The sequence below is a fragment of the Melospiza georgiana genome, chromosome 7, assembly GCF_028018845.1.
Source record: "Melospiza georgiana isolate bMelGeo1 chromosome 7, bMelGeo1.pri, whole genome shotgun sequence".
Taxonomy (NCBI): Eukaryota; Metazoa; Chordata; class Aves; order Passeriformes; family Passerellidae; genus Melospiza; species Melospiza georgiana.
Window position 1 is genome coordinate 8226094 of NC_080436.1, and position 24256 is coordinate 8250349.

The 24256-nt window shown below is 42.7% G+C and overlaps 1 protein-coding gene across 4 annotated transcripts in view; it reads right to left on the reverse strand.

Annotated features, from left to right (window-relative positions):
* Positions 1 to 3017: 3017 nt before the first annotated feature.
* The window catches only part of DIP2A (disco interacting protein 2 homolog A), a 77508-nt gene continuing 56269 nt past the window's right edge, over positions 3018 to 24256 (reverse strand). The window contains exons 19-39 of one of the 4 annotated variants that reach the window (XM_058027626.1): positions 19145 to 19281; positions 18624 to 18704; positions 18298 to 18425; positions 17146 to 17260; positions 15798 to 15999; positions 15511 to 15620; positions 15307 to 15387; positions 14160 to 14283; positions 13776 to 13897; positions 13358 to 13469; positions 13046 to 13155; positions 12812 to 12942; positions 12130 to 12298; positions 10743 to 10913; positions 8676 to 8705; positions 8208 to 8269; positions 7547 to 7604; positions 6777 to 6851; positions 6073 to 6247; positions 4374 to 4497; positions 3018 to 4009 (exon numbers count right to left, since the gene is read on the reverse strand). In XM_058027626.1, the coding sequence (XP_057883609.1) occupies positions 3757 to 4009; positions 4374 to 4497; positions 6073 to 6247; positions 6777 to 6851; positions 7547 to 7604; positions 8208 to 8269; positions 8676 to 8705; positions 10743 to 10913; positions 12130 to 12298; positions 12812 to 12942; positions 13046 to 13155; positions 13358 to 13469; positions 13776 to 13897; positions 14160 to 14283; positions 15307 to 15387; positions 15511 to 15620; positions 15798 to 15999; positions 17146 to 17260; positions 18298 to 18425; positions 18624 to 18704; positions 19145 to 19281 (2570 nt within the window). In that variant the 3' untranslated portion in view covers positions 3018 to 3756. Of the gene's footprint in view, positions 4010 to 4373; positions 4498 to 6072; positions 6248 to 6776; positions 6852 to 7546; positions 7605 to 8207; positions 8270 to 8675; positions 8800 to 10742; positions 10914 to 12129; positions 12299 to 12811; positions 12943 to 13045; positions 13156 to 13357; positions 13470 to 13775; positions 13898 to 14159; positions 14284 to 15306; positions 15388 to 15510; positions 15621 to 15797; positions 16000 to 16155; positions 16238 to 17145; positions 17261 to 18297; positions 18426 to 18623; positions 18705 to 19144; positions 19282 to 24256 lie in introns of those variants that run through there. The other 3 variants (XM_058027627.1, XR_009114637.1, XM_058027628.1) reach the window with 3 other exon arrangements.

The window sequence follows — 24256 nt, forward strand, 5'->3', positions numbered from 1 at the left end:
AAGGTGTCAGGTATGTTACTGTTACTGGGCATTACCTGCATGGGGCACTAGATATGCTGTACACCAACACAGTGTAGCTGCTTACCTTGTCCAAAAGAAGTGTGCTGGCACAATTTCAAGAAGGCTGACTCTGAGAAGTGGAAACCACATGCCAAATTGAATCTTTCAGGAGGGAGACCACCTTTCAAAGATGGATACTGACTCCATGATTGCACAAATTGAGTCAGTGCTTCCAAACAAAATATACCAGGAGAGAAAGTTGCTGCCACCCTTGAGCTGCACAATGCAGCTTCTTAGCTGTACCTAAACACTGGGGCTACTTGCTTTCCTTCCATGAGAAAGCACTGCCATTCTCATTCAGGAACTTACCAAGCAGAAGTTGCATACCACATCCAGCACTGTGTCCAACAATGGCTCCTACTCAGAAATGTCTTGCTGGGCTATACCATGCCCTTAGCTTCTCACTGCTACACAGCCCTGTGTTCTGCCTCTCTTGTCATCTCAGTCTAACTGGAAACACTTCTAGCACAGCAGCACCATCTGGGTGAAGAGAAGGAGACATGAAACACATGTTTTTATCCTGGCACATTTTTGTGTGAGACTTCTATTGGGATCTTTAATCCTTATGAAGCTGCACTGTGCACAGTGGTCCTTTGGGCTGACAATGTCTGTGCAGAGCACTGATCCCTGTGGCCTCAGTGCCTACTGACACTTTCTGTGTTGGTTATTTCAAGCTGCTGGGCATGCTGGTGCCACTGATGACACACAGAGTGTGCACGAGTGTTGGGGGCTTCCTGCACCTGCTGGGTATGGGCTCCATCCTCCTCCCTGAGGGGCACAGGTGCTGACAGGGCTGGGTGCCAGACTGTGCAACCATCCCCCCCAGATGACCTCCTGGCTATCCTATCCCATCTGGCACAGTGGAGACTGCAGCAACCTTCCTGTGGCTGGCCCTGAGCCCCCCCACTGCAGCCTGAGCTATGCTGGGCAAGGTGAGGGGATCACCTGGGCAGCCAGTGAGTAATGGTGTCCTTTGGCTTTGCTGCTGCACAGTGGGCCCTTCCCATGGCCCTGCCTGCTCCCTGAGCCCACCTCTGCTGCCCTGCTCCTTGTGCTGGGGGAGTCTCAGCAGCTGGCAGGGTCACTGCTGTCTCCTGTGTTTGTATCCCTGGTCAAGTGTACTATCCTTGCTTTGGCTGGAGATGCCATGCCATGCCATGCCATGCCATCCTATTCCATTCCATCTCATCCCAAATTAACTCCCCTGGCTGCCAGTGACATGTTCACCTCCTGAGCTGTTGTTTTCCAGGGCATCCTTGGTCCCTGAGCGAGGCCTATGAGTATGGCCCTCACCTCCCCAACCCTTCTCACACACCTCTCATGCTCATCTTCCCTTCCCAGGGGACACAGGGGCCCATGGGATTCCTGGCCTGCAGAGAGAACCTTCTTTACCCTGACAGCTCTGGAGAATTCAGTAGCACAGCCTGATGAAGTTGCTGGAGGGCATCATCCCAGTGCTGCAGTTTGTGCTTTTCCTTTTCAGCCAGTGCTTTCTCCCTGGCAGTCATCAGCCTGGATCTGGCTTCAGGCCTTTCTGTCCAGCTGGTGCCTTCTGCAATGTCTCCAAGGGGATCAGCTTCAGTGGATGTCTGGCTGCAAACCAACAGGGCCAGGGCCAGTCTGTGCCTGCAGCTGGAGCCCAGAGGCCTGGAAAGGCTCAGCCTTGCATGGAGCAGCTGCTTTGCTGCAGCATGGCACTGACATCCTGCCAGCCCTGCCCTGCCAGCCCCATGGCAGAGATGTCATACCTGACATAGTGGTGACAGCAGTGCAGCTGGGCAGAGGAAACACAGGAAATTCAGGAGCATCCAGGCTTTACAACTGCTTTACCTGCAAAGCAATTGCAGTGAGGTTTTGCAGAAAAAGCTCTTAATGCATTAAACTGTCTGATATATCAGTGACAACTGTGCTAAGCCAAGGTTTTGACCTAACAGCTTAAGTTTCAACATTCATCAAGTCAGATTGGCAAGAGCTGTTCTGAAATGTTTAATAAGCTTTTTGTTTTAAGATTTACTTTACAAGGCAACTTGTATCACTTTCATCAGTATCTCAATACAAAAGTCTTACAATGCTTTGTTTGCTAAAAAACTACAACATGGAGCTGGGGGTTAGGGAGTTGTCTCCTTTTGCCAGCTGTTTTGGGAGGAGGGCTGTCCCACAGCCTGCTGCTGCTGGACTCAAACAATAAGTTACACAAGTTCTGTACATAATTACAGTCAGAGTATGCAGCTGTATTATACACCACAGGTAAACACCACCAGGGCCCATAACTACTATAAAGGAGAGCTTTTTCTTGAAGATTTCAGAGTTTATTTGACCATGGATACATCTAATCTATCAGGGGACTGACATCCATCTTTCTTAGGCACTGATCCAGGCAGAATTGCCTTGCAGAAAAAACTGGCTCTTTTGCAAACTTGTGCATTATTAAAAAAATTTTTATGCAGCTCTCAAGTCTTTAACAATTTTACAAAAATAATTATTTGCTAGTCTTGTGCCTACCTTCAAACACAGAATTACTTGAATAACTTCATGTTCTCTTTCTGCATTAGGTTCACTGCAGTATTAGAGCAGGCAGAAACTTCAGAATCTTAATTAGTCCAACTGTGACCCAACCAACGGTGTATTTTAGCCTGAACAAAAGAGTTTAAATAAACAAACAAAGTTTGTACCACAACAGCTCAAGCTAACTACCACTGAATGAGTTTTCCATGGTGGGGAAAAAAAAAAAAGTTACTATTTCAAGTTTTAGCACAGAATATTCAGGGAAAACATTTTGTAAGCCTATGCTTTGTAAACATTTATACAAATCATTCAGAGTGGCTTTGGAATGGATTTTCAAATCCTTGGCATTGTGCAGGTCAGGAATTAACAGCTCACACTATGAAAACAAGCAACTTTGACATGAAGTTAGAAGAGCAAGAGCACTGAAGGTTCCTGCATCAAGTACTTAAAACTGGGTATTACTTTGTATTTTATTATAAAGTTTATAGCGTTACAGAGTCCAGCATGGCACCATAAGTAACCTTGTTACAGCATTTGTTTTTGCTTGGTACAAAAAAGCTGATCAGCAGCATAACTGTTACACTGAATCCAGGACTGGAAGGGGTTGGCTTCTTCTGAACAGGGATGAGTCAGTGTTTTAAAATAAAAAGGCTGCATTTTTAAATCTCAAATATGTGCAAAATGCCTTTCAGTAGAGAATGTGGCAGAGGTGTGTGCAATGTTGAAGGATATGCCCCAACCCCAATACTGCCCATATACTGCAGTCACGTGGAGGGTGAACTCTGGATGGTTACTCACGACTTTGGGCGCTGTTTCCAGGAGTCCTCCTCACAGCTGGTGCTCTCTCCCCACCCCACTCTGTGTCCTTTTATGCAGTGCATCAAGTACTGACATTCATAATTATTCTCTCCCCTCTGCCCCCCCTTCTAAAATAAAATTGGTCCATGATAGTTCTAATAAGCTTCCTTCAGGAATTCCAGTAAACTCTCCATCCTAAGACAGCTGTGACTGTTACAATGGGTTTATGAAAGCAAATGCAGTCTGGGAGATGAAGGGCTGCACGTAAAGAGAAGTATCTCCATTTTCCTAGGGTCTTCAACAGCTTGTAAAAACAAGAGCATGGATTCCAATGTTATTATGAGGAAAGCCCCTTGGATTTTGGTGCTTTAGCCTTGATGTTATTTGCTGTTTTCACATGTTGTAGGCAACATAAATAGGATCCAACTGATCAGCCAAAAATCCGTCTCTCAAGTGCATCCGTTGTTTCTCGCCGCGGGAGTTGATGGGAATGACCCCGGGATCCACGATGACCACGACACCAACAATGAGATAATGCTCTTCCAGGACCACGTTGGTCACCAGTGCCACCAGGTCCAGTGCTTCCTGCTCTGAGCCTTCCAGCTCCACCACCACCACCAGCAGGTTTGTCCACGTAAACACAGCACTGTTGGCACGACACACTTGTTAATGGGGAGGAAAAACTCCTAGACAATTTACTAAAAGAGATTATTAAAAAAGACAAGGCCTCCCAAAGCTTACAACTAAACTTGAATGCTTTGAGGCTGGAGAGGACCTACAGCCAATGATATACATAACTCATTATATACATATAACTCAGTATATTATGTATATAGAAAACTCAGTTATATACATAACTCATTAGGGCCAAATGGGAATAACACACGTGACAAGACATCATCCACGAACTCCCCGAGATGTGTTTACCATGCCCACAGGTGCACATTCTGCTACTACCAAGGAACTTCTAAGTTCTTCTGCTTTAGAAGAAATAATGCTGTGGTCCTTACCATTCTGCAATGCTCTTGTGTGCCCTGATGACAGAGGTTTCGATGTCGATGGGGTGGTACCTCATTCCTCTGAGCTCCAGTGTTTCATCCAAAGAGCCCACCACATACAAGGCATCGTGTCTCTCTGCAACACAGCACACACATTTCAACATCATCACAGCTACAGGACAAACACAGTCACTTGTTAGTGCTTATTTGTGATGTTCTTAGATGTTCCCAGTGCTCCTTAGGGGAAAGAGTCTATAATGCAAGCTCCAGCATTTGAGAGAATTAACAGCTCATGCAGCACTTCTGCCTATGACTCCAAGCAACTAGAACCACAATGAAAAGCATTTCTGGGTCATCCAGTTCTGTCCTTTCTCTCATGTAATGTAACCTCTGTTAACAAACCCAAGCAAAATCCACCATTAAAACATCTTTTTGTTCCACTGCTCTAACCAGAGAACTTCCCTTCTCTGATCAACACAACCACTTTTTCCAGTTTACAAATATAACTTCTTTTTTTCTTTTTAACACCAGCTTATCCCCACCTGTCCTCCTGCCAGCAAAATTCTACTCAGTTTCTTAAGATGCCACGGTTTACACAGTAAGAACAACTCTGCCCTCTCCCCAGCCTCAGCTTTGCCAGGTTAAATAAGCAAAGCTCCTCTAGACCCTACGTGAAGGACACACTCTCCAAAGTCACACTTCTAACCCTGTTCAGTTCAATTTTGCTTTTCCTTTGTTAACTATTTTTTAGTTTTGCTCACCTGTGTTACTGGAAGTGAAAATCATGCTGGCAAGCTGTATTTCATGTATACTGTAAATTCACTGCCCAAAGCCTCTTAAAAACTAAAGGACAACTGACATTGTTCCATGGTGATAAAAATCTCTGTGAAATGTGATTTTTCAGAAAGCTACAAGGCACAAAAACTTGCTATTGGGATTCAGTGGCAGCAGTCAGGACACTGACACTATTCATGTAGACACCATTCATTGAAGTCCAATCACAGAAAACCAGCAATATATATTTGTTAGTAAGTTACAAGCATTCAAACTCCTTTCTTTAGAATGATTAGAGAGTTATTTCTTTACATATATGATAAACAAGAGCTATAGCTGCTTTGTATTTTGTATCTGAACAGAGCAGATGGAAGAGAAACGCTTCCCAAATTTAGACATCTTGGCTTAGATTAAAAAAACTCAAGATTAATAACTTATTTTATTTACTGGAAAGCTTCTCCTGTAGGGGGATAGAATATAAGAAAATAAAGATAGTGTAGAAAGTCATCTTACCCCTAAGGAGTTGCAGCTGGGCCAATTATCAAAGATTAGGAACAGGCCTGACTTTAACAGGCCAGGGATGAGAAGAAGATGCTATAAAAGAGTGGGGTGGTGGGTTGGGAAAGGAACGGGAGTCAGCTGGCTGCTTTGTGAAGCAGAAAGAGTCAGTGCTCTGAGGAGCTGACCACGAGAAACACCAAGAAGGTGTGAAACTTTTGTGATAGGAGGCAGCAGTATGGATCCCCTGCAATAAGATGACAACATTCTCCTGTAGACCTTTAACTTCTGAAAGACTGCAAAATCACCAGTGTCAGTGCACATCCTCAACCTGCTGAACGACAGACCACCTCCCCCTTAACTCAGGAGTGCTGTGTGGTGGAAGTCAGCAGAATCCAGCTGGGCAGCCCCCCAGGAGCAGGTGCAGTGCTTCCCCTACCCCCGCTGGCGTCGGTGAGCTCGGTCCGGCGCAGGAAGCCCAGGTAGCCGGTGCGCGCCCACAGCGTCTGCGTGTCCCCGAAGCTCAGGCGGGCCGTGAAGTGATCGGCGTGCAGGGCTTCCTCTCCATACACCGTGTAGTAACCCGTGGCATTGTGGGGGCTGCTCACCCAGATCTGGGGACAAACCAAACCCAACTGCAATGAACACAGGTTGTTGTGCCAGGCACGGAGAGCATCGTTAATTCATTTAAAAGATCTGTTTCACTGACAATTTTGATTACAGTTTTATTGAAAGCATTAACTTCTGACCAGAGAAAAGCAGTTTTAGGTACATGCAGTTGGGGGATGGTAAAGGCCATAAAAAAAATGAACCAGGCATCTGTCTTGCTGGAAAGGAACACCTGTTAACCTATTAGCTGGGCATCTTATTACACAACAAAAGATGCCCATAAAACAAAGGTCAAACCAAGCAGTAAATTACCTACTGCTGCTGCCCACTGATGGGAGGACATCCCTACCTGCTCTAGCTGCTGGGCAGACACAGACTGTGCAGCCACCACGTGTGCAGGAGTGCACACAGTGCCAGCTCTCTGTAGGGCTCATTCACAGCCCACTCAGGGCAAGGAAGGCATTTATCTAACAGGAGGTATCCATGTATCACATCACTGCCCACACACACACTACAGCAGTGCCAAAGCTTTACCTCTCCTAAATGGGAGTCTCCCAGAGGTCCCTTGGTTTCTGTGTGTGCTATAATGACCTTGACTCCTGGAAGAATCTTGAATAAGAAGAAAACAGAAGTTAAGAAAATGAAAAGAAATTCATCAAAAGAAATGTTAATCAAAGTCAACAGTCTGTGCTTCCCTTTCTACTCCTTTCTGCACCACAGACACCAACCATCTCTTCCTACTACAGTTGTTTAACTTGTTAAATAATCCTAACTCTGAGCAGCTGTTTTGCAGCTTCAGTGTTGGTTTCACACCTAGAACATGCCTTCCATATGAAGGCCTCAGATTTGTTTTGGTGGCAGCAATTTATCCTATTGCTTCATGTTATGCACCTGGTTTCACTTGACTACTCACTCACAACCTGTTCTCCTGGCCCCATTGTGATTAGCCAATCTCATCCCACATATTCTTAATGAGATCCAGGTGATGCAGCTCCCCACCCAGGTGAGGGCCATGAGGACATAACGAGTGTCATAATGGCTTTAAACTGAAACAGGAGGTTCAGAGCAGGTGTTGGGAAGAATTCTCCCCTGTGAGGGGGGTGAGGCCCTGGCTGCTAAAGGCTGTGGCTGCCTCACCCCTGGAAGTGTCCAAGGCCAGGTTGGACAAAGCTTGGAGCAACCAGGTCTAGTGGAAGGTGTCCCCCCACCCATGGGAGACAGGGACTGGAATGAGATGAGCTTCAAAGTCCTTTCTAATCCAAACCATTCCTTGCTTCTGAGAGGAGGAAGGATGACACTCTCACCTTGCCAGACTCCATAAGTGGCAGACTGTGTGGAGAACCTCTCTCTACCAAACGCACCCTGAGAAAATAAGAGGAATGAATACATTTGTACATGGCTTTAAGAGCTGTTGGAGATTAGGATTTTTTTTTTCTTGTCTCTTTTTCCCCTTTTTCTCTCAGGGAATTTTCTCCCATCTGCTGCCTAAGAGATGATAATGACTGTATTTAAGAGAGACAAAAGATGCAGCCAAGGAGGGGGAAAGGTGCAGCTGCTGCACTCCTGTAGCTGAGGGGCTTTCTCTTGGGAGACAGCCCTGCTCTCTTCTGCTGCTCTTTGGGCTCTTCCATTACACTTCAACCCAGCATCCTGTACACCAGTACACTCCATGGTTCCTGTTGCAGCTGCAGAGTTTCTGTTTTGTTCTGTTTGCCACTGAGGAACAGAGTTGCTTTGGTTTGAAGGAAGACAAAAAAAGGACTACAGGAGATTCTAACTGTGCTATTTCCACTACCCTAAAGGATTGTTAAGGGGCAGGTTTCTTGGAATTGCACAGCACAAGGATATAATATGGCAGGGAGTCAGCTGGCTGCTGCCAAGGATAACTCAACAGAGCAATGCAATGAGGCCTGAAGTTTGCTCTCCACAGCCACTCAAGAGTTAATGCTGTAACACAGACTGTACCTGTCATGTCGAAGTGCTCTCATATCTACATAGACAGTTGTTGGATCTGGTCCTGCTGTTCCCTAAGAATAAGGAGGAAGAAACAAATTCAACACCCTGCTTTCATTCTCACAGCCACATAAATTCACATATTTCCTCTTTCTTTTTTACAGACACTTAGAAAGAACTTCCCTAATGCTCAAGAAATTAACTAGCCCCCCATTCTACAGTGACTACTGTAGAGCCTTTGCTTTTTATGGAATCAATCAATGAATGCACAGGTGAAGTATGTAGTACAGGTAAGTCTAAGTTTGCCCCATTGTTAGATTTAAAATTCAGCTTTTAGGAATTTATTTGAGTAAGCACCTGCTCTGTAACCCACATAGGCAGTGCAAAAGGATGCAAGCACAAACCTGTGTGGGCCTAGTCCCTAACCCTGCAGAAGCAGATGGACTTGAGGACGTGACAAGCACACATGCATCACTATACCTGTTCAGCCAGCTTGCCCAGCCTGTTTGGCTGACAGCAGGACCACAAACAGAAGTAACAGAGGCCATCAAAGTGTGGGAAACAGAGAGAAAGGGGAAAAAAAGAAAATACAAACAAAGAGGCACTGGAAACATAAGATACACACAGTAAGACAGAAAACAAAACTTACACTGTTTTAGAATGAAAAGGAAAATTTCCATTTCAGATTATTTAAGAGCTTGGCACTATTAGGTAGTTCTTTTGGAAACATGCAAATCTCAGCTCATGTAACAAAAGAAGGCTACAGCAACTCATACATTGCTTTATAATAAACCCATTCTCCCTGTGTAAGACTGTTTGCAGCTTCAGAAACACCTCAGTGAGCCAGTTCAGCAGGGCTGGAAGACATGTATTTAGCCTGCTAATTTGTATCAGAAGTTTGGTCATTCATTTACATTCATTTAAATCCAATTTAAAAAGGCTAATGGAGGAATGGGGAAAAAATGGGGAAAAAGGGATAGAAAACCCACTAAAAAGGGTCTCAAGAATGGAAAACAGAGATGAAAAAGGCATAAAATGAATGGGAAGTTTAACTGCCCAGCAGTCCTGTAATCTACACTGGGTTTTTTTGGAGGACTTTTTATGTTGCCATTCAGTATTTTGCAGAAAAACTGTTTCTCACCCATTTATCCCAAACTGGCTTTTGAAATTTTTATTCACACAGGCAATTTGGAAAGCTATTCTTTCACAGTTGGCAGCTTTATTCAATGTTAAAATCTTAATTTGCTGTCATCTTGATTTCATGTGTATCCTTCCTGTTTTTCCACCTATTGATTTATAAAAATCACTCTGACATTTCTTTATAACCATTTAGCTTGGTCTTGTTAAAAATCCTTTCTTCTTTAATTGTGAAAGAAACTATAGAAACTAAGGAAACAATTGTGAATGGCAACATATTGAAGTAACTCATGCCCCAGAATATCTCTCTTGTAGGAAAACCAGAACACTGTAATATATTCTGAGAGATAAAAAGGCTTTTCTTCATCTAGTGGGCACCAAGGAAAAAAACAAAAAAAGGAAGAAAGAAGTTTTGTAGAAATCCAGTAGCAATTTTTATAGAATCCTATTTTACTAAGTGCAATCCATGCCAATAAAATTGAAAATTAAATTTATAATTACACATTCTTAAACCATGTGCCCCATAAGATATTCCCCACATACAAAGCTACATACTTATTTACTAACTCAAGCATCCTCCAAACTCCAGGGTGCTTTTCCCAGTTTCTAGTCCATGCTTATTTAATAGCTGATTTTTCAGGTAAATTTTGGAATATAAATATATACGTTTATTATGTATGTATGTTTTCTTAATCTCCTGACTGGAAAACAAATACCTCATTAAGAAAAGTTAGACTTCATCTGATTAAATCACACATTAAAGATTATTATCAGCTAAATACTAAACTATCAAAGGTGGTTCTGGCCAACAGAACGTCATTATCTCCAGACTGTGAAGCATGGCTGAGTACTTTATGGGCATATCCTCCCTCTCAAAGCTTCCAATTTCACAACTTAAAAGTAAAAAATAACAGTCCGGCTCTCACACAAGGTGAGACAAAAATATTTGCATGTTGCTAATACTCATTTGAGATCTTTAAAAATTAAAAAAACCCCTGTGTTAATTTTCTTGAGTCTTATTTGTGAAATTCTGGCTTCCATTTAATTTCACATTATACAAAACAAGACAAAATCTGAATCACACAAAAGCTGAAACAGCATTGCTTGTAACATGTAATATTTATGTACAGGAAGCTGTTTATTTAATGCATAGTAGGAAGGAAACAAGTTTCTTAGTACTGACCCTCTGGTTTAGAAAAGCAAATCAACGGGTCAATTAGTACAGAAAAGTGAAAATATCATAATCAACATCATACTAAACATCTTATTAAAAAGCTTAACTTAACTTGGTGATGAAGCAAGGAAGCAATGGAGCTCCAGTTCATTACAAAAAGCAATGTATTCACCTGAAGATGATTTTCTACCAAGTGCCCAGAGATTCTGTGTAAGGAAGCAGCAGTTTAACCTCACCTGTAAGCAAATTGCTACGTTGACCCTGCAGCCAAAGGTGGTGCTCACTGCACGGGCAGACAGGCCCAGGTCTTTGAAGAGCTTGGAGAAAGACTGGGTGAGGGTGATCCTGGGTCTCTCCTCGGCCACCACCATGCAGGTGCGCACGCACGACAGGTTCACCCCCTTCATCTGCCACAGTGGGGACACAGCAAACACTGTCACTGCAAAGGCAGCAACTCCTGAGAGAAACTGGTTTAGCTTTTGTACTTTAAAAGCACTAGAGTAAGACATGAACTGTTTAGCACTACAGGCATGGTGTAGCTGCAACACAGTCGCTCAGCATTTTGAGCTGAAAACCCTCAAAATGTCATTTTGCCACAAGGGACCTGCTGGCTCCCAGCACTGCACAGTTCAGGTGTCCCAGACATCACCAGCTCCTCTCAATGTGAATGTGAACCTGGAGCAACTGGCTGTGGGCTAGGACTTCCTTTGGTGAGGAAATTCCTTGTTCCAGTGGAAAAAGATTTTTTTTTGTCTTTATTGACAGCACACAATACAATAACTTTTTTGTGAGGGAGCTGCCACACATTCCCAATGGAAGTCCTGGGCAGCTGAGTTACTACAGCTGTGGCAATGCTCCTTCTTCTTTAAGGAAATTAAATCTGAGTTGAGAGATTTTCCTCAAAAATAAATAGATGTATTAGAGTGTAACTGATATTGTTAGGAATCAAAGAATCATATAGCATTATGCTTTGGGTGGGAAGGAAAGGACTTGAAAGATCATCTCATTCCAGCCCCTCTGCATGGGCAGGGACACCTTCCTCTAGATCAGGCTGCTCCAAGCCCTATCCAACCTGGCTTGGAACACCTCCAGGACAGGGAAGATTATATCCATTTTAGAACTCAACACTTTTGCTATCAAGTGATACCTGAAAGTAAGTGACACGTGGTGAGTTCTGGAAGCCTTTTTCTTTTGGCTGTTTTGAGCGAAGTTTGTGTTTGGTGGAGCTTTGGGATTTTTCCTTCTATTGGTATGTGATTTGTCTGGGATTTTTTTTATTTGGTGCTGGGTTTATTTCTTGTCTCAGACACAACCAAGTTGATAGGCTTGCTATGTATTTTGCCCAAAATCTCAGAAACATCTAGCAGCACAGAGCTTGCACAAATAACTAAAACTGAAAATATAAGACTTCTTTTTTTCCCCTCCACCAGAAACATGGAAGCTGAATATTCTAGCAGTCTCAAAACTCCCCAAAAATCAAGTCATAATGGAAGGCTCTCACAGGAACACTTAAAGCCTCATCTTCTCCAAGCCCAAATGAAGTATTTTGGAAAGATACTGAAGTATTTCTGGGAAGATACAGGTGTGTTGATGTCAGAATGTGGGAAAATGAAGCCCACTCACCCGGAGAACATCAGTCTGTGTGCCAAGGCCCTTGGTGCATATCTCCATCACGGAGTAGGAGCAGAAGGTGACACGCACCTTGTACTGGCTGACAGCAGACAGCCACAGAGACACATTGCTCTCCAGCTCCAGAGGGGGCACCAGGATGGACTGGTGACCTGAATATATGCTGGGGAGAGGAAGCAATAGGAACAGGAAAATTTAATTAATTAATATATATGGCATGCTTTGAAATGCAATAAAAATTGTAGCTTTGTGAGATGTACTGCATTAGAGTAGGTATCTGGTTGAATCAAGTCAAGACTCACTCATTTTAAGAAACATGTAACTGCTTCCTTTAGCAGTATTTCTTACTGCATACTAATCCTGCAGTGAACACCTTAAAGGTTTTGTCAAAACATATGGTTTAATCTCAAAATACTTTAAAAGGATTTACTTAATCAACGTGAAACAGACAGATAAGTCCTGGGTTTTTTCTCCCTTGAATTTGGTATGCAATTAATTCCACTTGCAAACCTGAAGTTACTCCAGTAACTAACTGACTTAGATGGATTTTCTTATCACAAAAGGTGTTTTCTGAACTACTGATAAAAAGGTTAATTTGGGTTTCTTTGACAGTTCCTCCCTGGGGCTCTAGAGAGGGCTGAGAACAGGTGAGGAGAGGCAGAGCTCCAGAGCATACCTGCACAAGCACCACAGAGCAAAGCCCAAGCCACAGTAGGGGTCCAGGCAGATGGCAATCTGTCGGGATGGGTACAGCTCACACTGCAGCTTTATCGAGCGACATAAGGCACTTGTAGCTGCGTGTGACATCTGCAGGAGGAAAACACAACCTCTCAGGGACCTTAGGAAAAGGGTTTCACATATTTCTTTATCAACTTAAAGGAAAACACAAGATTATCTCTTGTTACTGTACCTTTACTCCTGCTAATATTCCAGTAGTAGACACACTGAAGTCCAAGTATGCCAACATATCTGGAGATGTAGGTCTGAAAACACTAGCCAGCTTCTTTTTAGGCATATCATCTATTTAAAATACACAAGTAGAAGAGAGTATCATATTATTTTGGGAAAAAATGTATCTGTACAGCATTATCATCAGATCCTCCCTATAGTTCCTGGACAGCTATTTTAATGCAAAGCAGAACACATCCACTCAATCAGGCAGTTGTGATGTGGCAAAATTAATGTATCACTCTTCAAACTATTTCCATTTTGGCTATCCTACCTGTATCCAAAATAGTGGGCCACGTTTTAATATCTACAGCTGCTGCAGCCTCCTTGGACCTGAGCAGTTTCATTATAGCTTGGGTGGTCAATATACATGCAGACTTACTGACCTGCAAAAGGCAAAGCATTAAGACCATTGTTAAAACCAGGGAATGCATGCTCAAAGTCATGTCATATGCATCCAGATGAGATAACCAGTAAGATGATCAAGTAATTGGAAACTAAACAAAATAAATCACAACAATAAAAGACCATTTCAAATAAGTTTCTGAAGAAGCCATTACTGACTCAGACACAGCACACTGAGTATTTTTTTTTCTAGCTTATTTTACAATGACTGTGGCAAAGCAATTCATCAGGCTTCAATAACCATTTCCCACTCCCCAAAAGCACAGGGAGAGGAATGTCTCACCTACCTCTACAATCATTTTGACAGTGGGCAGAGTGGTAGCAAGGTTCTGTGGATGAGGCGGGCGGACAGTGATGGGAACACAGCCAGCGTACAAACAGCCATAGAAAGTTGCTATCAAGTCTACTCCTGGAAAGGATATTTGTCAAATTAAAGCCATTTTTATCAGATCAATAGGCCAAATTCTTTGACCAAAATCAAAATACACACTGATTTGTGTTATTAAGACAGAAGGATTTGTCACAAGTGTCTGTTCAAATCAACAGTCTGTTCCACAACCAGTTTAAAATGTTTTGCATTTAAGAGCTAGCAAAAACTACTCCAACCCAATTAACAGACAGAACTACTTTTCTTGTGCTGTGTAATTGTGGGTTTTGCTGTGTTGCTTTACCTGGAGGGTAAACCAGGGCCACGTGGTCACCAACGTTCAGGTGTCCCTTCTCCATCAGTGCCACTGCCACTCTCTCTGCCCTCTTGTGCAGCTGGATGCACGAGGCAGTGCTGGCTACAGTACCCTGCACAGGAGACAAGGGACAGCAGAAACCTTTACAGGAACAGCAGCAGCTCAGTCACTTGGATATTGACATGAAATGGGGTAAACCAAGAGGGTTTCTCCTGGAGACATGTGAACACACCAACATATAGCACAGTAGCTCATTAGTCCGCAGCTATTTAAGAAAGGTGCTCACCAACAGGTAATTTTTCTTTGTGTCCAAGTTTTGTGTTTACTTTTGCAGAGTCTACATGTCAAGGGTAAAACCTGCCTGAACAAAATGACCTGGGAAAGGCTGCTTCATACTAGAAAATCTCCCTCAAAATCTTTACTCTGAGAGAATAAACCAATTTAACAGTAACAATGCTGAAACAATTTCTTTTGCTAAAACACAGTCTCAAAAGTTGGAAAGTTTGAACTATGTCCTAAACTCTTTTGCCCTTCTGAATGAGACCTACAAATGCTTTACTTCCCAAAGACTGCTGCTGGACTTTCTGGAAGACTCCTGTCTGCAGTACAGCACAGCACAGGGCAGATCCAATTTGTCCCTGGGCTCTTACTATCACTCTATGTGCCATCCTTTTTGAGGGCAGAGCCTAGCCCAGGGCAAGGCATCAGTATCCCCTGCAGGATGTGACAGTGCTCCTGGAAAATTTGACTCCAAAGCTGTCCCAAGGGCTCTCTACTTAGGCTCTAGAGCTTCTTATCAGGAAATTCTCCATTTCTGACTTACAGTTTACCCTTGTGCTCAGGAATGGAGACAGAATCATGGCTTCCATTACTATGACAAAAGCTGTATTCTGGCAGGAAACACAATTACTGCAATGTTTTAAGCTAGGTAGAATGCATACTTTTATTCCAGAAGTGGAATAAAACATACAACATAAAATTCCAAAGTGGAAAAACTTATGCTGCTTACTAACTAGCAATTTTTGTCTGCTTCATTAAAATAATGTGCAGCATTTCAGGAAAAGACTTCTAGAAGGAATTATCTTAGAATGTAATAATCTTTTGCTTTGGTTTTAGTCTCCAAGTTGCATCTTACCTTGGAATTCAACAGAAGGAAGAGTGGATGATCTGGAGTTGTCTGAGCTCGCCACTGAAGAACATCTGCTAAATACAGGAACTGAAAGGGAAGAAAAAGGAGACACTCAAATTCACTCAAAGCACCTCAGGTTTATTTCCTGGTCTTCTCTCATTCTGAATAAGCTAATTCAAATATTTAATAATGCCAGGAGCCCAGTGTCACCTTTCTTGCCTGGTCATTGTCCTCCAGCTGGCTAACATCTCTGCCCGAGGCTTGTGCGATCCTCTTGCCAGCTACGAGGTTTCCCACAATCATTGATGCAGGACCAACATCTGCATTTTGAAAAGAGCAGTGCCAAATGATGAAAAACAACCTGGGGAATGCAGGACCAACATCTGCACTTTGAAAAGAGCAGTGCCAAATGATGAAAAACAACCTGGGGAACAAGCAGCAATGCAGCCTGCAGGTGCCAGGTCTGGCAGAACCAGCACGCACTCTGCTTTCCTCACCTGGCTGTTTCTGCCGAGGCTTGGGCAGGTTGGTGACACAGGTGTGGGGACACATCAGGACGTTGCAAGGATGCAGAGCACCCTCCAAAAAGCGCTGCTTGGTCTCTGAAATATGAATTCCTCCGAGTGGAGCCTTTGGCAAAGTGTTGGCTGGCACCAAGGCAAGGCAGTACACACCTACTTGGTGAATGCTATCAATTGCCTTCACAGAAATTAAACAAAAAAACAAACAAACATTCCACATTATCAACTGGGATGTAGCTAGAGCAAGAATTTGAATTCAATTAATTTATAACATTAAAATTTTTACTTGCACCACAATTTGCAAATAAAGGGTCCAATTCTGCACTCACTGAACTCATAGAAGCTGTGCCATGACTTCAATGGGAGCAGGAGCAGACCCAGGACTTTGCTTGTGCCCTCTATCAAGGGGATGCCACCTGCACATCAGGGATTAGGAAAGTCTCTTAAAAGTGGGCAAAAAGTGCAGAGATTTTCAAAAGCCAAAGTTATATCACAGCAAATTTAGCAAGTATGGCACAATCACAAAAGCGCAGTAGAACATAAAACTCACAAAATTTAGGAGGGAAGCATCTTTGCTGCCTAAATCTTAAGTGTCTCTTTTAGCTATGACACTTCTAAAAAGAGAAACAAAAATATTTCGTTCCAATACCAGATATTCTCTCCAAAAAGATAAGAAGGCTGAAATTAGACAGAAACCATTATTATTAAACTGCCTTACTCTTAAGAGCAAACTTCCTTTAAGTTGTTCTCTGGATCCTTCCCTTCAGCTCTCTCCAGGGTCTTCCATAATTGATCTCTCCTTTTTCACTTCCTGAGAACTGATTAATTCTAAAATCTGCAAATGCAGATCTACCACAGTTCCCCTTCCCCTGTCCTTCATCTCCAGGAAAAGACAGTAAAATAATAAAGGGGAAAAGTTTTTAATACTTCTTGTTGCAGATCCAGAATAAGTTAGTGTTAGTGATAAAAAAGCTTTTGGGGATGTTGTGATACTTGGCAGCATACTTGTGAATACTTTCAGAGGGAACTCTCAGTATGAAATCAGAAGAGACATGTAGCATTGACCCAAACAAAACCCATCACCTTTAGGCCTTTGAGAATCCTAGCAGTAGGAAGTTAAAAATACAATCTGAGAGAGAAATCTTACTTTTTACAAAATTCTGTTAATTCTGAACCCTGAAAAAATTATCTTAGTACAGCTCTCTGTGGTTATACTGATAGGTTTTGCTTATGGAAAAAAAAAATAAAAAAAAGAAAAGCTCTAATATTCTCATTTCATGCATCAGCCTTATTCACCTGGAAAGAGAAAAGACAGACTGACTACCTGTAGAACCCTGCTCATCCACTGAAAACTATCCTCCTCTGAGGCGTCAGGGCGTTGCTCTGCCACAAGCACTATCCGATCATCATGCAACACGGGCACAGAAAACACTGCTATCCTAAAACACAAAGGACAGAAGAATGATAGGATGCAACACAGGCTGAACAGAGCATGGCTCATCATCACAGGGGCATGGCTGCAACCTCTCATGGCACTGCTTCACACACACAAGCATTATTCATGCCAGATCATCACAAAATCACAGAAAGATTTAGAACACAGTGGGTTCCTTGCTGTAATTGCTTTCTGCTGGGGTTAGGTGGGTTTGCAGTCTCCCATGTAGCACATGTCTGATGGTTCCACACATGTAGGGGCTGTGCAAACCTTGCCTACAGAACTCCATCATGCACACTAGACTTGCAGCCCCTACATAAAATGTCCCTTCTGGAAGACAACTATGCCAAATTACTGACAATTACAGGTGCTTGCATTGAAAAATACTTAACTCCCCTTGGGGAATTACCTTAGTTTTAGGCTTAGGATAAAATATTAATAATGCCTCAGCCTGGGCTGGTCCCAGTCTGAACCCTGAGAGATTCCACTTGTCATTGATCTCCATCTGGACATGGAGCCATGGACCACTGAAGAGCACTCAGGCTGGTGATACAACACCTGGTCTTCCCTCATTCTGAATAAGCTAATTCAAATATTTAGTAATGCCAGGACCCCAGTGTCACCTTTCTTGCCTGGTCATTGTCCTCCAGCTGGCTAACATCTCTTCTCAGAGACCTATCTCTGAGGGTCCTCCAGCAGCCTGGTTTGGTCTTTAGAACAGGCTGCACAGTTCCTCCCTCAGCCACCCAAAAGGCTCAGGGGACACAAGTGTTTCACATCCAGCATATGAGCTTCTTTTGAGAGCCTTAAGAGAAGGTTTGAAATAAGTTTTAAACAGACACTTTGGGATCCACCTTTATACTGTATGAAAGTAATTTAAAATCTATTATGCATGAAGCAGGGTGTGAATATTTACATTTCAACAACCTAGTGCTAACTTTCCTACAAAACACACATGAAAAAGTTCACATGCATTGCTCCTGTGGGTTAAAAAGAACAACAAGGCCCAGCCAGCAGTGATGAAGTTTTGAATGCACTCACCTTCCCCGATAGACAAACTTCATGGGCTCAACTGCCAACGCAGTGGCCACCACGTCATCTGCATTGTGCCTGCGGCCACTGACTGTCATCAAGCCATCCAATTTCCCCACCACAAACACCAGATAGTCCTGAAAAGAAGGAAGGGTTAGAAACACAGCAGAAAAACCTCCTCACACCTGGCAATGCATGGCTGACTCAAGCCAACAATATTCACAAGACCTTTAGGAGGTCAGTGCCCTGAGACAAAGTCCTGCTGAATTCAGGGGCATCACTTTAGAGTTGGGGGTCAGGACAAAGAAGGGCCCTGAGGGCTTGTTCACACTTACAGGACCCACAAAGCCAAGCAATCCTGTCCTTGTGAAGGGCTGGTCTGATACAGGAATGCCAGCTGCCGTCACTGGGATGGCCTGGAAGAACACAGAAGGATTCAGACACTCACTGGACTGATAAGCATTTTCACTCCTTTACTGCCAGAACACATGAAATGAGGTACCACTGCAAGGAAAAATATGGGCAGAAAGATTGAAACGCCTTCAGGTAACTACGCATAAGATCACTGTGTAAATTCAGAGCTAAGATAAATTTAAATGCTCACATACTGGGAGTGTGGAACACAGAAGCAGCTGACTGACTGCAGATAAGACTTGGTATTTTTGGTTTTAAGAGACAAAAGGTCTTGTTATGATTCTATGAATGAAGCAAAGTGTACCTGGCCAGGGCTTTTTTCTAACTAACTAAAAAACCAAACCAAACAATAAAACACACGTACAAACAACCTTTAAGGAAAAAATAACTCTATTCACAAGAAGAAATACTAGAAATATAACAATTAAAAAGAAATCCAAACCTCAAATACATTCTTGGTGATTCCGAGGAGGCCAAAATATGCTGTCCCAGTTGCTCCTGAATTCACACATATTTCTCCAACCTCATCAGCTTTACACAGATAAGGGGTCCCATCCACCTTTACAACACACATGCTGGCTGCATGAAAGAAGAACACAGAATCACAGCATTAGTCTGCTCCAGCAGCTGACACACATGGTGCTCTGCCACTGATAGATTAAGATTTTAGTATCAATTATTCATCAGCTACAGCAAAAATATAGCATGTAAGACAGCTCATTATAGCTTGACAGCCTGTGCAATCTGTTCTCCAAGATTAAGCTCACAAATGCAGTGCTTTTTTCTTACAGCACTTCACATCAGCTGCAGCTGAATCCAAGGCACAACGGACTGAGGGAGTGTAAGACTTAAGATCAAGAAAGAAATCAATATATCTACCCAGGTCAACACAAAATAAACATGGCAAAGCCAACTCTGCTGCCTGCATGGACCAAGGAACACTGGTGAAATAGATCTGTGGGTACATTTTCAAACCTTAGAGAAGTCTTCCAATTGCCAACATCCTAGGTCTGAAAAGGTGAGACCATTATTCACCCTACCAATACATCAATCTCTAAATTATCTTGGTTTCATAAAAATTACCTATCAGAAAACTAGCAGTTATTATTAATTGTTTGGAACCATGCAATGATAACCTTGGGTAACCAAGTAAAGAGATGCTACTCAAATTCTAGTTACAGTTTCTGGATATTTTATGTGTGAACTAGATGTCTGGAATTACAACCTACAGTATGAACTATCAGTCATGCAAAACCCCACATATTGCAGTTTAGGAGGAAAAAATAAAACTCAGTGGTAAATTGGAACTGACAAAATAGTTTATTACTCCAGAAAATAACTTGAGCAAACATCAGAACTCTGTATGCAACACTCAAACAATGATGCAAAGAGAAGTGTTAGTAACTGGAGAAAGCACAGTTTGTGGGCATTTAACAAATGTACAGCCCTCACTGCACTCACAAACATGAAAAAACCAAAGGATCAGCCTACAGTCCCTAAATGATGCTCCATCCACGATGCCAAAGAACAACCCTATCACCCTGATCAAGTAAAGAAAAAATACTTACCAGTAACCAATGTATGATACAGGTAGCCTACAGGTACATTCTAACAGCAGGCACAGTTCTGTCCTGCCAGGTTATACTGCAAGGCTGCCCTTCTGCAGTATCTGTGGAGCCTCTACTCTCGCTTCTCCTCCTGTTCCTGCTCCATGTGTGACATACAAGAGAGTGCATCTACCACCATTTCAGTCTCTCTCAACAGCATTGCATCTGAAAAAGAATTAAAGAGAAGGGAAAAGCAGATGGGACGGGAATGTACATGTGGACTGCACGTCACGAAGAACACAGATTCCTGCTAGGAAAGCTTGCTTCCTTCAAATGAGTCCACATGTACATTCTGACAGATGGTGACTAGCAGCAGTCAAACCTGCCAAGGAGTATCCTGGCAGGAGATGAGAATCCTGCTGTGCAAAGGATGATGCTGATGCCCTAACAAAGAGTGGATGCAGCTCTGGATGTTGCAAGACTAGCACAGCAGGAATGCAAGAAGAATGCCAGGGGCTGTACAGCAGAAGGCTGTGACCAAAGGTACTGATGAGGGTCAGGAAGTGCTCTCCTCTTCCATTTCCAGCATTTCACAGTGGATCCATACACAATGGCCACCCTTGCATTACACTCTTTAGGAAGAACTTCTCTTCTAGAAGCATGAAGCCTTAGAAAAAATATTAAATGCCAGGATGAAATGCCTCTAGAATCACTGTGGAAGGCATTTTCAGGGTTTCCAGAGAAACCTCATCCTTGAGAAAAACAGCATATGGGGATATCAAAAGCAGACCTGAATCTCTTCCTGCTCCTCTGGCGAGGGAAATAGGCATAAAGCAAGCCAACTTCCTAGATGAGGATGAACATAAATCTAGACTCTGGAGGTGAACATGAGCATCCAAAGTGTAACATTTAAATTGGAAGACAACATCTCATCCCAAGTGCACACTGGCACAGGTCTCCAAGAGAAGTTGTTCTGCAGTGGCTGTTGTGCCACTGAAGCCCTGAGGAACACAGATCTGATGATTATGATAAATTCTAAGAGCTGAGTGGAAAAGAGGTGCTGTTAATCCACAATCTAAGAAAAAACACCTGAAAGCTTCACCAAGTTGTTCTGTAACAATTCTTTCTACTGAAGTAAAGGAAGCAGACCCCTCTGCAGTGAAGATGCTTTGTGGTAACTACCAGAGCCTTGGCAAATGTTTGCTCAGATGTGGAAAGAAGAAACAATGAAATACAAGACATCCATGGGCTGGAAACAATGTGATCTCCAACACTTAGGAAATTGGAGCCATCTCCCTAAATTTCTAGAAAAGATACTGAATGCAGTCACAATCCAGAACATGATTCTGTTCATTGCAGAAGATCTTGCAGAAGGCCCAAGATTTGATGCCAAAGTGAAGTTTTCTGCTTGAGTGTAACAGAGTAGCTGCTGCAGCAGCATTTTGTCTAGGAGCCAGCCTTTGTATGATTAGAGGCTATAGGGATTTATAACTTTTGGGTTCAAGACTGTTAGCTCTTGTCAAAGAAAGAACATGAGAAGGATCCCGGTAAAAGAATGGAAAGGATTGGTTGGGAAGTAGAAAGGAGACAAACTTAACTATAGTTAACATATCCACTAAGCAACATATCCAGGCTCACACTTAAGGTATAATATGCTTTCAAGATGACAGATAACACAGCAATCACATTCCAGTTGATGTGAAAGCTGGAGGCTGAAAATGGGCAGAAGAAAAGAGGTCTGACATTTTCCCTACCATCTTTACCAGTCCAATTTGAAAAAATCAACTGAATGTTGGTGAGGAGCCAAATTTAGCAATTGGCCAGTCCCAGACAGAAACTATGCAAAATAGCCCAAGATGGTCAACAAGTGGGGTAAAACATCATTCCTCCAGAACAGGATTCCATGAGAATGCATACCAGATTTTCTCTTAAGAACTGCCATGCTGTCTTTGAGGAGAAGATTTCTCTGTGGATGTTGGCACTTCCCTTGAGAGCCTTGTGATGGGCATTCATGGCAGCTAATGAATGTGAAGGGAATGTGGCATCAAGAATGGCCTATGGGTTAAACAGCAGTGACATGTGACATGACCCTGGTGCTGATGGCTCTGTTGAGTAAGATCCCCTGAGCAGGTGGGCTCAGCATCTCAGAAAAAAAAGCAAGATCTGAAGAAAAGGAGGGTGCAAGTGGGCATTTTATCTGTGACCTTTTAACCAGGGGTTCCTGAATAAAGCATGCCAGAAACCTTCACAGGTAATGAGATCAAAACCATCAGGCTTGATCATTTCCAAATGAAATTCAGGAATGTGAGCTCCTATGTCACAAAGTATTTGAAAGGCTAAGGCAGACTTCCAAGTTCAGTGGGGATCAGAAGATGGAATGAAGCCTTCAGAAAGAAACAAAACCAAAAGCAGATCAAGAGCAAGACTCATCAGGCAGCAGAGGGGCAATGAACAGGTGGTGGTATGCTCTCTCCTGTATGCCAAACACCAAGCCAGAATGGACAAGGGCACACCCTCCATGAGTATTACACAGGAGAAAGCATAAATCTTACCAAGACACAAGTATCTCCACTGTTAGAATGTACATGCAGACTCATTTGAAACTAAGTCATTCATTTATTTAAGTCATTAATTTTTTTCATTTAGCACACCCCTGTAAGTAGCTGCTAGTCTTGTGACTTCCTTCGTACTCCAGAGGATTTTTTAAGAGAGAAAAGTTATCAATTATCCCTTATAATGAAACCTATAATGCATATTCTGACTTAAGGAATGTACAGGGAAACTTCTGCTGGAATTCTTAATATGTGGATAAACTGAAGTAAATCTGCCCCAGATTCTGACAACTCAGGGCTAGTCAGAGTTTTAAAGGAGTTAATGAATTAAGTTGCCCAAATTCTGCTTAACCTACAAATAGTTTAACCACTTACTATTGTATTTTTAACCAGCAACAGCCATCAATTACAAGTCATATCACTCTGAGACACTTGATAGTGCACATTTAACAGTTCTCCCCTCACACAATCAGACAAGTCACTTGATGCTTCTTACTCATGTAGAAAGTAATGGTAGTGTTATCACTGTTATCACTGCCTGCCAGTGGCCCCCTAACCCAGAGGGGTCCCCTAGATTTGCCAGACAATGCTCCAAGGAATTTTAACAAAGGAGAAGGGTTTTTTCACACATCCCTCTGACTACTCCATCAGGCATTTCACAAGGACAGAAATGTATTTTTTGACAACTCATAAGGTGAAACTCATAACGTTTTGACAACTCATGAGGTGAAATTACTTAACCATAAGCACACAGTGAAATTTTCCAACATCCTAAGGCCGATTTGAAGCTGCTACTGAGCAGATGCTCTGTGGAAAATTAACCCAGGGGACTTACAGCCCCAACAACTGAATATGACAAGTAGCTGCATGTAGCTGTGTATCTTGGTGTAGTCAAGCACAATTTGCTGTGAGAGCAAGCCTACGGCAAAGCCAGGAGCATCCCTGTGTTGGTTTTGTATGGCCTGGTTTTTTAGCAGGGAGGCCATAGAGGTGTAGCCAAATGAGATAAACTGATCCAGAGGAAGATTTCAATTGATCCTACATCTAATACCACTTTTCTGAACAGCAGCAATATTGAATTTAAGCTCAGTAAGTTCACCAAAGGATTCATGATTACTTGAAGGGTATGCAGACTCGCTCCCCTCATGTCCCTGTGTCTAACCCATAAACTATGGAAAACATTGAGAGCACAGGTGAATTTCAGTGAGGTTTCAAGGGGACAGCAGTAGTGTGGACACCCAAACAGACAGCAGTACCAGTACATGCCATCTGTATTCAAGTCTAAGCAGAAAAATCACTATTTTTTAAAATTTATTACAGACTGTCAAATCAAATTCAAATGGTCTTAATACAAAAGAAAAGCTTGAGAGAAGCTACACAACAACCAAGTGACTTCTCTGCTTTGTTTTGGTGTGGAAGCGCAGAGCTTCTGCTCAGTCTTCAGCAAAAGGAAGC